The 17,116-nt window shown below is 36.9% G+C and overlaps 1 protein-coding gene across 1 annotated transcript in view; it reads left to right on the plus strand.

The window, feature by feature from the left end:
- Positions 1–17,116, plus strand: part of LOC150101658 (uncharacterized) — a 321,244-nt gene that overhangs the window by 185,259 nt on the left and 118,869 nt on the right. The window contains exons 10-11 of the mRNA XM_090399849.1: positions 1,310–1,371; positions 7,842–7,921. Coding sequence (XP_090255975.1) covers positions 1,310–1,371; positions 7,842–7,921 — 142 coding nt within the window. The remainder of the gene's footprint in view (positions 1–1,309; positions 1,372–7,841; positions 7,922–17,116) is intronic.

Consider the following 17,116-nt stretch of genomic DNA (forward strand, 5'->3'; position numbering starts at 1 on the left):
ATGTATCTTTCATGTTCTTCCAGGCGGATGTTCTCCCAACCTTAACAAATATGGTTGCATTAATTTGCCAAAAATTTGGGAGACGGTTATCCTAAGAAAAACTCCTGGATAACTGCTTTTTTTTTTTTTTTTTTTTTTTTTTTTCTGTTAGAGGGCGCCAAAAATAGGACTTTAGATCTTTTGTCTTTTGCAATTATATTATTTCACTCACTCACTGTTGCGTTTACATGTGTGTTGTGCTCTGATGATGCTGAGTTGAAAATCAGCGAAATATTAGCGTTAATAAAACATCTTTGTTGATAAAAGTGTTTGTGGTGGTGTTAATACCGTGAAAAATAAGTCATGAAACTGTTCAGCTGTTTGCCGATGATGCAAAGTTGGGTAGAGCAATATTTAATACAGATGATGTTAAAATTTTGCAAGATGATCTGGATAGATTGGTAGACTGAGCAGAGGAGAATGGATTTCAGTTAATGTGTGGAAAGTGTAAAGTTATGCATTTTGGGATGAAAAGATTACAAGCTGTACACCACATTGGTGGTACTGTAAATAAGAAATTGACAAAGCCAGAGACTTAGAAATGTTTCTGGATAGGGAATTAATAGTGGCATGCCCATGAGTCTGTCACCCATACCACATGAAAAGGGACAGAAACAGGTAACCTTTATCTAGAACCATACATGGCAACAGCCACTTCAGGTGCCCAATAAGCAAAGCATGATGTTTTACCAGTGATGAAAGTCATCTACCATCTAGTGGTCTGGTTGGCATTTCCTCCAACTAGGAAGGTGTGCATTTATGATGACAATACTCTTTAGGGTTGTTGATAGCCCCATTTGTGAAAACAAGCCACTGCCAGAAAAATAGAATTATCTTGGCTGGGTGAAGTTATATGCTATGCATTGGAAATCCATTAGTGGTCCAACTCTGACCATAATAATATCTGGTATATCGCTTTCAGGTAAACACCACAAAATGATGATGATAATTTTCAGTCATCTAAATTCAGAACATTTAGAAGTTCAATGCTCACACACACTAAGGGATATTTATTATCCTTTCTTCCTTTTAATATGTTTCATTGCCAAGTTGAAGTCAAAAATGCTTCAGCTTTGCATTTCAGCCCTTCTCTGTCTCCCTTCATTACATGGTGTCTAAATTTATTACCATTTATTTTATTATTTTTGTTTTTTATGCTTTTTTATTTTTAAATGATCAGTATATTTAATATAGCATAAGTTACAAATATATATCTATTAATAAAAGTATTAAAAGCATTGGTCTTTCAACAACTTTTTTTTTTTTACAGCTGTATATAACTTTGATACTTCTGTTGTGGATATTGATGCATTACAAGCTGTCTATGAAGTAGTAAGTCAACTAGAAAATTAGTAGAGCACATAACTTTAGTAGCATAATATTTATAATTAAGGTTAAATAATGTTTATATAGAGGAAAACGTCATGGCCACATTGGAAGTGTGATTAATATTTGAATAAATAAATAAAAGAAGTACTATGAATATATACCCTAACCACTAGGCCAGCCAGGCTGAGTGGTTAGGGTATCTGCTCTCCAGCCAAAAGGCTGCGGGTTCGAATCCCTCCCTGGGGATGGATGTTTGTGATTGTCTATGAAAATACTAGTGGTGGTGTCTGGTGGTAGGTGGCATTGGCATAGTTCCAGTTCGTTGTAGTGGATTGAGTGGTAGAGACAGAGAGTTGTGGAGTAAGCCTTCCCTCGATGAGTCTTTGGACTCCCTGGAGGTGTCACATAATAATAATAACAACATTCAAAGCTTCAGTTTGATTCCCCTCCCTATGAAATTGATCGATTTGATCTACTGTTTAATCATTGATCTTTCAACAAGTCCCAGAGATGTGAACAGAAGATCAAATCAATCAATTTCATAAGGGGGGGGGGGGGGGAAGAGCAATAAAACTGAAGCTTTGAATTATAGACCAGTTTGTGTGTCAGTTGGCAAAGATGTTGGTGTGGATCAAGATCTAGAACTGGACTCACAATAGCAGTATTCTCTGTGATGGTCATCATGGGTTTGTTAAAGGGAAGTCATGTTTCAACATTCCACTTTTGTATTACAGCAAAACAATGAACACATTGTACAAATGCATATCCATAGTATGCATCTCCCTTGTGCATCTTCCATGTAGATTTTGCAAAGACATTTGATAGATTTCCAATTTAGTTATCCACATGCTGTGTGGCATTGATAGTATTTAATAATAGATTAATTAGACAGCTGTTGAAAAGATATCAGAAAGTTACATATGGGGAAGCAGTATCACCATCATCATCAAATTCCTGCCATGTACCCTCAAGGGGTGTACAGGATATGATAGTACTACATGAAAAAATTTACATCATTACTAACTTCCTATCTACAATTTTCCTCCAAATCAGTCTGTTACTTGTCAAGACTCCAACATTATCAGATCTTATATTTCTATCGTCTAAGGCACTTTGTACCATATCAATCCACCTATACCTTGGTCTCCCTCTGGGTCGTTTTGCTGCCAACCTGGCAGAGAACACTTGTTTTGCTAATCTTCACCCATTCTGTCAAAGTGACCATACCACCTGAGATTAGCTCTGCTAATGCATTCCTGGATGCTGACAATGTCAAGTTCTTTCCTAATATTCTCGTTTTTAATATGTTATTGCCATTGATGCCATCTGTTCACGCCTCTAATCTTTCTCAGGACTCTCATATCTGCGGTCTCTAGTCTTTGGTCAAGTGTTTTACTTCTGACCCAGCTCTCAGATCCATAAGTTAAAACTGGTTTGAACACTGTCTTGTATACAGCTAATTTAGTGTTCCGACTAATTTCTCTTATTCCATATGAATTTATTCAATTGACTTCCCACCATACCAGCTTTGCTGATTCTGTTGTCTATTTCTATATTGAATTTATCATCTTCGGTAAAAATCGTACCTAAGTAGCGGAAATGTTTTACTTGTTCCACAGGTTCTCCATTCACAACACAGTTGACATTTTCAATGATTCTGCCTATTTTCATTGTCTTTGTCTTTTTATTGCTGACCTTCATACCATATCTATTACAACAGTTATTCAATTTAGTCAGAGAATCTTGCAGACTTGGAGCGGATTTATTTAGAAGTTTAACATCATCCACATAATGCAAAGAGCTGACATTAACATCTCAAAATTTGATATCATGTTTAATACCACTTTCCTTCATAATGTGATCCATATAGATAATGAATAACAGAGGGGATAATGTACATCCTTGTCTCACACTAGATTTAACATTAAACCATCTTCCTGTACTTCCTTCAATTCTAACTGCTGACTTACAACTCAAATAAAGACTAAGTATTGCTTGATATAATGCCCCTTTGACACCATATAACTGTAGCATATTGAATAGCTTCTCTCTTGGCACCTTGTCATATGCCTTTTCCAAATCGACAAAACTTAAATACAGATCTTTGTTATATTCCCATGTTTTCTCGACTATTTGTCGTAAAGTCAAGATCTGATCCTGACAACCTCTATTTGGCCTGAATCCATCTTGTTCTTCACCCAGCTTTTCTTCTACAATTCTTCTCAATCATTTCTCAAGTATACTTGCATAGATCTTGCCAGGAACACTCAGTACGGAAATACCTCTGTAATTCTCACATTCAGTTTTATTTCCCTTTTTATATATGGGTACTATGAAAGCTCTACTCCAATCATCGGGAATTCGTCCCTCTGTCCAGGCTTTCTGAACTATGCAGTGCAGCCACTGTAAGACTTTTATACCACCATATTTCAGCATTTCCAGTCGAATATCATCTACTCCTGCAGCCTTACAACATTTTAAGCCTTTGATGGCTTTTTCTAGTTCAAGTATGGATATGTATTCCTGACTGCATGCCTGGCCAATGTTTTTTACCACTGCACTGTCATCACTTCTTGTTTCATTTAGCAGTTTTTCAAAGTAATTACTCCATACTTCAAGGATATCTTTTTCTTCCGTTTTCATGTCACCTTTATCATCTCTAACTCCTTTTACAGCACTCTTTCCTCCATTTCTAAGCTTCTACAATAACCTCCAGAATATTTTGCCACCTTCTTGATATTTATGTTCTATATTCTTGCCAAAGTCCTCCCATGACTTTTGTTTAGCTAGTTTTACACAGTGTTTAGCATTCTTGCATTTGTCTCTGTATTCTCTAAGATCACAATCTGACTTATTTGCCAGGAACTTTTGATATGCTTTCTTCTTTTTCTTCACTGCCTCTTAAACTTCCTGTGTCTACCATGGAGTTATGATTTTTCTATCCTTGCACACAACCTTATCACATGCCTCTCTGTCTGAATCAATCAAGGTTTTCTTGAAGGCTTGCCACTGAATCTCCACGTTTTGATTCCTGTTCTCAAACTCTTTCATTTTTTTTTCAATAATCTTTGTGTATTTTAGTCTACAGTTTACATCTGAGAGCTGCTCAACTTTTATTCGCTTTCAAACTTTCTTACGTGTTATTCTTTTCAATATCAAATTCAATTTTATCCTGCTCAAGACTAAATAGTGATCCCTTCCAATTTCAAATCTTCTGTACAATCTGGTGTCCTGCACCAGGGAGAAAACATCACTATCAAGAATAACATAGTCAATGAGACTTTTCTTATTCGTTGCCTCTTCTCTCCATGTGAATTTGTGAACATTTTTATGTTGGAACATGGTGTTAGTAATAACCAGTCCATGTCCTGAGCAGAAATCCAACAGATATTTGCCATTATTATTAGCTTTGCTCTTTTCTCCAAATTTTCCCCAAATATTTTTGTATGTCTCACAATCATTTCCTACTCTGCTATTTAGATCCCCAACAAGGACAAACATTTCATTTTTCATTGTTAGGTGCTTTCTCTAAAGCCTCAAAAGATTCCTCCAATTCTACCTTAGTAGAACCTTCTGTGGGACCATAGGCACAAATAAGTCTCATTGTTCAGTTCCCGATTCTCATATTTGCCCACATTACTCTACTTGAGACTGCCTGCCATTCAAGAAGATTAGCCTTGTATTTTGTGTTGAATACTATGGCTACTCCTTCTTTTCCTTTATTGTCATTGCCTGAATATAACATTATGTATTTATTGCTCAGAAAGATCTCACCAGTTTTTGTCTTTTTTGTTTCAGTCACCCGTATTATGTCGATCTGGTACTTATCTAATTCCTCAGCTAGCTCCATTTCTTTGTCATACAGGCTTCTTATGTTGATAGTACCGATCTTTAACTCTGGTGAGGTTGAGTTGGGATGTGTTTTCAGATTTGTTCCAGTAGCTCACTTTTCGCTGTTCGCCTTTTTTCTCTGGCGAAAACAACAGGGGCCTTGTTTGACTGGGCGACGCCCCAGCCGGCATGAAATTTTGTCATGTTGTACCATCATTTTTTATTTTGGTTTAACCAATAAGAATCCAATTTGGTCGGCTAAATCCTAAATTGCCAGGCTATCCTCGTTTGTTCAGTATCCAAGTAGATACCCAACAGGGTGCACCGTGAGAAGGTGAGGATTGGACATTAGGTCAGAAGCCCTGGTCAGTTCTCCGCATTCCTTTAAAGGCTATGTGGAGGTCTCCTCTCAGTTATATAGCTTTGACCCTTAAGCACCACGGGGAGCAGTATATATACCCAAATCAGGATCTATTGTGGGTCCAGTATTGTTTAACTTGTATATAAATGAGACTGGCATGATATAATTTACATACATACAGCTGAAGATATAACTGCAGAGTTGAGTATACAAAAAAAATTTGGAGATAATTTACTATGCCTGTACACAAATGCCAAGAGTATCAGGAACAAATGGATTACAATTGTTGCATTGGTGAATATGTTGTGGCCTTAGATTGTAGGCATTAGTCAGACCTAGTTTACTGGAATACTAACTGGAAATAGTTGTAAAGGATACAGTAGACATTAAGGATACAGTGGCTGACAGGCAGACACTAAACAGTAATATATGGTGGAGTAGAATCTAGGAGAACGGATGACTAGTGAAGTGTCTCAGGGGGGGGAGGGTTCTGTACAAGTACCACTGCACTTTAATTTGTATATTAGTGATGATATATTTAAGGGAGGATATTCAGTTGTTTGTTGATGATTCAAAACGGGGAGGACTATAGTTGATAAAGATGATATCGATATCCTGCAGGATGATTTAAATAAATCAGCATTGTGGTTGAAGGATAATGATTTTCAATTTAATGTTGCAAAATGTAAGTTTATGTACTTTGGGTTGAAAAGGCATGTACTGTGCATTGCATTGATGGTATTGGATTACAGGAAATTGGTGAGGCTAGTGATTTTGTGGTAATGGTGGACAGAGATGAAATTCAGAGGACATATTGCAAAAGTTGTAAAATAGCTCAAAGGATTACTTGAATGTTAAAAAACACACTAACAAGTAAAAATGGGGAGGATTATCCCTCTTTATAAGCCTATGATGCCACATCTTGACTACTGTGCACAGATTTGGTCGCTTGAGTTTCTTGAGGGATTAGGAGGTGGTGAAGAGGATTCAGAGCACCAAGCTGGTGAGAGGTCTGTGGAATGCCCTATGAGGATAGGTTGAAGGTGTGCGAGGATAGGTTGAAGGGTTGCAGTGTTTAGTTAATTGGCAGAAAAGAGAGGACGTGGTAGAAATTATAAGTTAATTAAAAGGATTCTATAAGATTGATACAAAGGACATTTTTCAATACATAATGAATACAGAGAGAATTAGAGGTCATTGGAAGTTGTATAAGTGTGTGGTTAGTAAGGGACTAGATTTTTGACTTAGAGAGTGGTGAGTGAATAGAATGGATTGTCAGAATTAATTGTGAGTGCCCTGACAGTGAATGAGTATCCGCTCATTCACTGTCACTGATAAGCATTGTTTATATAGGTTACTGTGGGTCTCCCACACTAATATATATTATTAGTGTGGGAGACCTTGGGATCATTATCTCCATTATATATATATATATATATATATATATAGTATAGAGTAGAAAGCTATTCTTTATGTTAGTAACAATTTTGGTATAAAGTGGAGTCTAACAATTTCAAATACAGGGTGGGATGTTTTTACAGACTTAGCAGATCAGTTACTTGTGATGGTCTGCTAAGTAGTAACCTGATGGATACTAAAGAAGTATCCTTGTTTAGGATAACTAAATTTGCAATTTATTCCAAAACAATATGGCTTAACACTATCTCCAAATCAAAGTTGATCTGGCCATAGTTACTGATCTTTCCCTCTGACGATGTCCACCTTGGATGAAATATATCAGAGTTTTTGAATAATTATATTCTATATTTTTTCTACATGGAATTGTAAATTTCTCTCGAGAGAATAATTTTTCACATGAACTAATTATGCAGCACTTCCATGGTGCAGATATAATGGCATGTTGATTGGGTTCCACATCTCAACCAGGATGCAAGAAAATTTATAAGGGATATTTGTCTGAAGTTTGTCACTCTTTCCAAACTGATAAACTGGCCAGAGAATACATGCATTTGGCAGATAAAAGTAAATTTTTTTAGAAATCCAAGTCATGTGGCCTTAACAGGTCATATGACCTAACATATCACTGGAAGACAAGATGGGAATAGTGATGCAGCAAATGAAATGGTTGTCTTGTGTTTCTTTTTAATTCTTATATTCCAAGATATTACTTCATAATGAAATTTCATGAAATTTTAAGTAGAAGCTTCATATAGTCAATGTATGGAGATTATGCTTATGATTGCTGTTATTATATGATTACATTGACAAGTATTTTTTATTTATTTTTACCAGTTAATTATTTCTATCTTTATCATTTTAGAGGCCCACATCTGAAGAACTTGAGATGATTAGAACTCACTTGTCAACAAAACCTGATGTTTCTCTGGACAAACCCGAACAGTATGACGTTTAGTATTTATTTTATTTAGAATAATAGTATAATCATTATTTAATATCATTAAATTCTCATTAAATAGTTTTATAATTTTATTACAAAATAACTTAATTTCAGTAAGTACATTGGTGTTCAGAAACTAAGGACAGACTATATTTTTACCTGTATATTAAAACATTTTCATGACTACAGCAAAATGCAGACATAAATTTATTGCCAGCATACTATAAATTATACTTCACAAAAATTATTACGCTAAATTTGTATAATTAAATTTTGTACAAATTAAATTGCAATACATTTTTGGCAAAAGTTATAAATTTCCTAAGGATGTGGTTAAGGGATTAATGTACAGTACTTACAGAAAACTATGTACAGAGAGACATTTCAGTATGGAATATGTCCACTCCAAACTGTGACACAGCTCTCACAGCATCATATTATGCTTACCACCAAGTGATTCAGAAGTTCTTGAGGCAAACTAGCGCACTTCTCCTTCAGAACAAGAATAAGGCCTTTTTTTTGTTTTCTGGAGGGGAATTTCAAGTAGCAGTGCATCTCCCTATTACATCCTAAACATGTTCTATGGGGTTGAGATTTCGGGAGCGGGCTGGCCACTCGATTCAAATAATATCCTTGGTCTCCACAAGTATCTCCATTGCTCGTATATGGTGTAGTGTGGCATTGTCATCCATAAAAATGAATTCTTTGCTTAAAGCACCATGGTACAATCGAACATAACATTAAAGAACTTCGTTGCAATATTGTTCACCAGTCAGTCACTTTTTCTAACACTTATAGCTCGGTGTGTCTATTAGGTATAATGCCTCCCCACACCATGTCCCCAGCACCATCATATCTTGATGGTGCTGGGGACATGGTGGAAAGAGTAAAATGATTCTTATCTATAAAGTGTACATTAGCCCATTGGTGTCTTGTCCAATTTTCATGGATACAATACCACTGAAAATTTGCTCTATGATGAGCTGTGGATAAAGGGACACGGACTTTTGGGCTTAGAGGCCTACTTGTCACATACATCTTACCATTTGTTGAGATATTCGTGTATACCTGTGCTTGAAAGGAGCTGACCTGCTGTGGTATGTTGATTACGTTTTGCTGTTATATCCAAAAATCTATTTTCATGCTCCAATGTAGAGTGAGGGTGACCTCTTAGCAAATGTCTGGAACTTCCCATTGGTTTGAAAAATTTTGATGTTTACCCTCATTCTACTGGTTTCAAATAGTTTCAAAAATTTGGATGTTTACCTGCTTTCTACTCAAAATTGTCAGTTATACAATACAAATTGCCACAAGCTGAATTTGCAATTATAATCTTTCGAAATAGTGTTCATCCTTAGTTTGGACACCAGTACAATTGTTATATTATTTCTGTATGAGAGAAACTTGATATCATTGGAAAATCAAGAGTATACAAATAATGTACATAGGTGACTTGATATAGGAAGCAGTTAGCTTGTACAAGCTTTGGTCTCCAAGGGATCACTTTAGGGTCATTTAAGTGTCAAAGGCAAATAACTGGGAGGAGATGTCCACATCACCTTTAAGGAATGAAGAAAACTCACTAGGACCTCTGACCTAATGTCCAATCCTCACCTATATGTGATGCACCCTGTTACCAGATATCCACTGGGTACCAAACGAAATGAGCTGCTGGAAATTTGGAACTTAACTGACAAAACTGTACTCTCTCTTTCCTTAAACCACAAATATAAATGATTGTACAACATGATGAGATTTCATGCCAGCTGGGGCATTGCCTGGTTAAACAAGGCCACCACTGTTTTCGTCAGAGGAACTAGGACAAGCAGTGAAAAGTCAGCTACTGAAACAAACTCTAACTCAACATCTAGAAGATGAATAAATCCAAAATAAAAGGAACTGAAGATAGGAACCATCAATATGAGGAGCATTAATGGAAAGGAAATTGAACTTCCAGAAGAAATGGAAAAGTAGGTGAGATCTTACTAAATACAGGCACCTCCATGGCGTCTAAAGACTCATCACAGGAGTTATACCATCTATCCACACAATTCTATCATACCTCTCCTTGAACCCATTAACAGACAAAGCACTCACAACTGATTGTGGCAACCATTTACACTCATTTACAACTCTCCAAGCAAAAAATCTAGTCCTCACACCACTACAACGACACCTTTATTCAACTTCCAGGGATTACCCCTAGTTCTGGTCCCTCTAGACAAGTGCTGAAACATTTTCTCTGTATCTTTCCTATAAAAACCCTTTAAGCAACTTAAATGTTTCTATCATATCCCCTCTTTTTCTCCTATCAACCAACTTCTGCAGTACACACACCTTCAATCTATTCTCATAGGAAACATTCCTCAGGCCACTCACCATCTTGATCACTCACCTCTGAATCCTCTCTGCTGCTTCCTCATCCCAAGAAACCCTGGGGACCAGACTTGAGCACAGTAATCCAGATGTGGGTGTATCAAGGCCTTATAAAGAGGAATAACAACTTCTTTATCTCTACTTGTTAATGTGTTCTTCAATACCCAAGTAATTTTAATGGCTACCTTAGCAATATGTCCTCTAAACTTTAACTCTCTTCTACTACCACCCCTAAATCTCTAGCTTCATCTATTTCCTGGAGTACAGTGCCATCAATGTAATACATTGCTTGTAATCTATTTATCCCAAAATGCATAACTTTACTTTTCTCGACAATAAACTGGCATCCATTATTTTTTACCCATACTGACAGCCTATTTAAATCATTCTGCAATATCTCCACATCGCCTCGATTAATTATTACTCTTCCTAATTTCGCATCATCAGCAAACAACTGAATATTTTCTTTCAGGTTATTTCCTATATCATTTATGTACAAATCAGATGGCAATGCTCCCAGCACTGAACGTTGCGGCACACTAGTCACCTGTTTTTCACCTCGATTCTGCCCATTCATATACCACTTTTTGATATCTTTCCAGCAGCCACCCTCTTATCCACTTAACCAGTATCATAATCCATTCCCATTCATTTTAATTTGTATAACAGAGTTTTATGTGATATTCTGTCAAATGCCTTTGCAAAATCCAGCAAAATCATTGTGTAGCCATTTTCTTTATCCAACTCAGTTGTTACTCTATTATAAAAAGTTAGTAAATTACTAAGGCTTTAAAAAGTTAGTAAATTACTGAACAACCCTTCACAAAGCCATGTTGACCATCATACAGTAACATATTTTTATCTAACCATTCTTGAATTCTCTTTTTTACCAAACTTTTCTGGTACTTTTATCACCATGCCTGAGATACTGATTGGTCTATAATTTGCTACTGCAGTCTTAGAACCTCCCTGATGTAAAGGAATAATTTTGCCCTCTTTCCACTCCTTGGAACTCCACCTCTGTTCCCACATTAGTGTCTGTCATATAGGTTAAAGCAGTAACCTCACTAGGGTTATATACCCTTGCAAAGTGGTCACTCAGTAACTCAACTATTTTATCTGCTTCTATTTCCTCATGACCATCATCACTCATTAAGGTTAATCTCCCATAATCATTCTTCTTCTTACTTGCCACATAACAAAAGAATTCTTTGGGATTTCCTTTGACCTGCTTGGGCTAGATTATTCTCATAATCTGATTTTGCCTTCCTTGTCATGCTAGTCACCTTTCTTGCCTGAACCTTGTACTGTTCATGAGTTTGCTAGTCACCTTTCTCTTCTATACCCTCCACAGCATTTTTTTCTTCTGCAGCTCGTGCTTAATGATATTACTCATCCATCTAACTTCTATCCTATTAACCCTCCTTATTCTAGGTATACAATTTAATACTACTTTCTCTAGATGACATTTAACTATATCACATGCACAACTAACATCCTTGCCCTGTAGTGTTTTATGCCATGGTACAGATTTAAGCTTCTTCCTAAGCATGTCATAATCACACCTGCCTTGTAGTTCCACAAATACCCCTTCTTGTTAGAATATTCCTTATTTTACAATCTCCCAAGTCAAGACATCATGGGTACTTTCACCAATTGGAGGCAATGTTGTCACCTTGGTTATGGATAGCTCTTCTGATCCTATGACTAGGTCCAATACTATCTCATCCCCTAGTCTCCATCACATGCTGCCTTAAGTAATTATCTCTCAGCAGGTGTATAGATTCTTTTTCCTTCCTGCCATGTGATTTTTCTTTCTTCTAGTCTGTATCTCCATAGTTGAAGTCTGCCATAATAATCACTTGCTGGAGTGATTATTATGGCAATATATTTTGTATATTTTGACTTACTTGTCTTAATTTCACAACAGATTGCTTCAAATGAACAGCCACCTTCCTACATGTCTCCTATTCTTTTTGTCTGCAATTCATCTGCTATCATCAGCAGTACTCCTACCCCATCCTATCTTCTCTATCTTACCTGAAAATACTAAACCCTTCACATTCAATCCCTGTAACTGTATCATCTACTGTTAGCCAAGTCTCACTAATGCTTATATTGTTTGACAAGGTTCCACTAACCAATGCCCAAAACTCCTCCCTCTTGTGCCTGATATTTCTGGCATTACTATATAAAAACTGCAGCTTCCCTTTAGTCCTCCCACCCACCTTTATTTTCTGAATTGACTACCCTATTCAATATTTTTGCTTGAGAGACTAGATTTCTCTCTTGGTCATTCTGACACTCACTTGCTTCCACCCTAATTGTTTACGTTTGTCTGAATTTGCACATCAGCATGCTTGGTGAACAAAGCTCTCTCCAGACACATAACACCAAAACCATTTAGATGGACTCCATCAGTATTGTACAAACCCTTCTTTCCATCAAACAGAGACCACAGATCCACAAATTCTACATCATTCCTTTTGCACAATCTACATATACACTCATTGGCTATCATTGCCCTCTTCACCTTCTTGCTCTTCAGTTTTGCCTATTCTGACAACTCCTTTACATTCTTCGTCATACAATACTTCTCACCTCTCAAATCATTTGTACCAACCAAGACAATCATTTCCTTCGATTTACCTTTTTGCACCTGGATGGCGTGGCTAATATCATGAATTTTTGCAGCCGGAAACATGATTTTGTCACACGTTCATTAAGTACTCTCCTGATTATTCAGTCTCCATACATAATTTTCTGTTTAACTTGTTTTTTCTTGTTTGTTTGGTTTCTTTATTAATATCCATTTCATTCTCCTCTATTTCCACAGCCACACGTTCTCCATTAATAACATCATTTTCCATCTTACTGTTGGTATTTGTTGCATTCTTGTCACCTAACAGACACTCACTTTTGAAATCCTTACTACATACTCTCTCTCTCTCTCTCCAGTTTCAATTTCCTTCCACATATTCTTTGATTTTCTCGATGAATACATTTCACACACACTGCACTGAATTAAATCCCACAATGTGGTCTTTTCCACCATTATTCGTCACGTTGGTGCCATGCTGACAATATCACAATAGAAATGTTATGAAGATACTAAATATTCTAAAAACATGAAAATCTACACTCATACACTATAATACACTAATTTTCTCAAGAAAAAACACAATAAAACAGATAAAAAATCACTAATTTTGCATGAGAGTAAAATTACACGACCATTCACAATATAACCTCGAACCAATCCAATAATAAGTATAGAATGTTATATTCAGGTAATAACATTCTGTAGGTAAGTAAATGAAGGTGTAGTGATAGCATTCAATATGAAACATGACAGTAAACTTCTTTATTGGAAGGCAGTGTCAAATAGAGTTATGTAAGCAAACTTCGAAATGAGGAAATGGACAATGAAACTTGTTTATGCCTTCCTGTCCCACAGAAGATTCTCCTAAGGAAGAAATGGAGGAATTTTTCTAGACATTAGAACAGTCAGCTAAAACAAAGAAAATGGAAAAAGTGGTCCTTGTTGAAGATTTAAATTTCGGGAAAAATTTAGATCTCCAAAAAACATTTTGAGAAAATTTGGAAAAAAAGGTAAAGCTAATAATGATAAGTATCTGCTGGATTTCTGCTTGGTTTGTGGACTAATCATTACCAACACAAAGAGATGTGCACAAGTCAATGTGGAGAGAAGACACAAGAAAAGCCTTATTGACTATGTCATTATTTATAGCGATATCTTCATGCTAGTTCATGACACAAGGATGTACAGAGGATATGGCTTTTCTTACCACACTCGTTACCCTTCTGGCCTATGCTTTATACCGTTCATGTGCCTGCCAGTCACCTTTCTCCTTAAATTCCCTCCATAGTAGTTTCTTTTTTTGTAGCTCAAGCTTAATGGTGTTATTCATCCATTTAACCCCTACTTGATTTATTACTCGGACTCTAGGTATACAGTCAGCTATTGCCTCATGCAAACACTTCCTAACCACCTCCCATGTACTATCAACATCTAGCCCTTGCAGTTTTACATGCCATGGCACTGAACCAATCAAACTCTTAAGCTTGTCATACTTACCAACCCGATAATTCCACATGTACCCTGTCTTAATTGTAAACTCCACACCTTTAGTCACCTCCCAAGTCAAGACCCTATGATCACTCTCACCAATTGGTGGCAACGTGGTCATATTCATTACAGCCAAATTCCCAGATGCAATTACTAGGTCAAGCACTCTCTGACCCCTAGCATTTTTCATTACATGCTGTCACAGATAGTTATCCCTTAATTACTGCATAAAATCCAATTCCTTCCTCCCATGTGCCCTCTCCTCTTTCCAGTCAATGTTACCATAATTGAAATCACCCATAATAATTGCCCTCCTTCCACTCATTTCTTCTATTTGCCTATGCATACTATCCCCTCCATCTATCCATCACCTGGTCTATAGCAGCACCCAAGTGTATATTTTGTTCTGCTAGTTTCAATCTCACACCAAATGGCCTCAAATGTGCTCTTTTCTCTATCCTGCAGTTCCACTTCTATTCTCCTTGGCTGTAGCTCATCAGCTATCATCAATAACACTCTCCCCCCCCCATTTTATTCTCCATGTCACTCCTGAATGCACCATATCCCTCACATTCAATCCCACTAGCTATATCATCTTCTGTCAGCCATGTTTCAGTAATGCCAATAACCTGTGGCCCGGAAGTGCCAACCAAGGCCAAAAATTCTTCCTTCTTGTTCCTAATACTTCTGGCATTAGTATACATGAATTGCAGAAGCCGATTTGGCCCATCCCTATTTTGATGCCTTATACTAACTTTCCCATTCTGATTCGTGGTCTTTCGTACTCGCTTCAGCATATTACACACATTCATACACTCAACTGTCTCCCTAAAGTCTGCATATCTACTTCCCCTCCCCCTTAATAACTCTAGTTTCCCTGATTCTGCACATTCACTTCCACTACATTCGACAACACCTTTTCAAGTCTCCGTACACCAGATCCATTCAAATGTAAACCATCCATCTTATATAAATCCTTTCGCCCATCGAACTCACTCCACACATCCACAAATTCCATACCACTCGTCCTGCATAATTCACGCATAAAGTCATTAGCAATTATGGCTCTCCTTCTATACTCTTCACTGTCATACCGCGGCAACAGACTCACCATCCTAACTCTCTCACTCTTCTCTTTTACTACCTCAAGCAATTCCTTCACATCCTCACTCATAGCCATTTTGTCTCCTTTCAAATCATTTGTACCTGCTACCACTATCAGTTCTTTCACCTGCTGCTTTTGCATTCTAATTGACTCGCTTACATCCATAATGCTTGCACCAGGTTGGTACGATTTTGTTAAACTGTCAACTAATACACCTCTTACTAAGGAATCTCCATACAACGCTCTTTCATTTTGTTTACACTCACTATCATACTCTTATTTTTTCTATCATACGTTTGCCATTTATTAGTTGGCACGCTTGGTAACATTTTTGCCAACGCTCCAGCTGCCAATTTACTCTGTGTATCGCTCCACGTAACCGAGCGATCTCACTCATTGCATCAGTCTCATAATTTTTATTCTCCGATAATTTGTTCATTCGTTCTGTATGTTTACCTTCATTCTCACTTTCAACGCCACTCTCACAGCTATCAGGTACTACCTCGCAAACATCACTATTCATACCTCGCATATGACTATTCATACCTCGCATATCACTGTTATCTAGATTCTCAGTTTCAACAACAATATCACTCACACAACCTGAAACACTCTTTAAATCCTCACATTCTTTACACTTTCTGCACACATTCACTCCACTATCGTTGTTTAACCAGACTCCAACCGCTCTTCTCAATGCATACATTTTGCAAACGGTACACTGAATCAAATCCTTTAAATTAAAATTTTTAGACAAAGCTGGTGACATGGACACCATCTTTGTATTTCTCTTAATGGGGGCCATGTGCACAGATAATCGTATCTATCACTTTACTATTTAAAATACTCAGAAAACACACAAAAATCACCCAGACACGCTAAAATACGAAAAGTAAACAATACTATGTAAATACTATGCAAATTCACCAATTATTACTCAAAATAACACTTATCTGTTCAGGAGCTACCCACAAACACTACACACCGTGTAGGTATGTTGTAGATTCTCAGGTATTTTTGAAACAAGTTACCACCTAACTTAAGAGATTTTGGTTGGTAGGCAGCTCTCTATTGGATTGCAGCAGTCTGGAAAGACGATGTAGGTGATAATGGGCAGAGAGTTGAGGGACCACAGTTAAGGGACCACATTGTTAAGTTGGTTGTCATCAACATTGGATACCTGAGCTTTGAAGATAATACTAACTTCTTCTCTTCAACATGAAATTATTTTCCTACCACATAAGGTTTTGATATGATCACATCTGGACTGCTGTGCTCAGTTTTGGTTGCCTGGATTCAGTGAGTCATTTGAAAATATAATATCTGGCCTATGGAATTTTTCACCTGAGAGTAGATGGAAAGAATATGGTCTTCAAAGTTCAGAGAAATAAAGAGAGAAAGTTATGATGAAAATCTGCAGGTTGATAAAGTACTCTTACAGTATAGATAGGAGATTTTGTAGTGTCATAACAAGGAAGTCAGGGTCATCCCTGTTAAGCATGTGTTCAGGAAGCATGTGAGATCCAGGTTTGTTGTGTGAGAATGAGTGAAAATAAGCTTCCAGTAAGAGTTTGTATTCAGTGAATGTGTTCAAGGAGAGGTATGTTAGGTATTTAGACATTGTGT

Source organism: Typopeltis vanoorti, chromosome 11 (genome assembly GCF_054136105.1).
Source record: "Typopeltis vanoorti isolate ZY-2024b chromosome 11, IOZ_Tvanoo_1.0, whole genome shotgun sequence".
Taxonomy (NCBI): domain Eukaryota; kingdom Metazoa; phylum Arthropoda; class Arachnida; order Uropygi; family Thelyphonidae; genus Typopeltis; species Typopeltis vanoorti.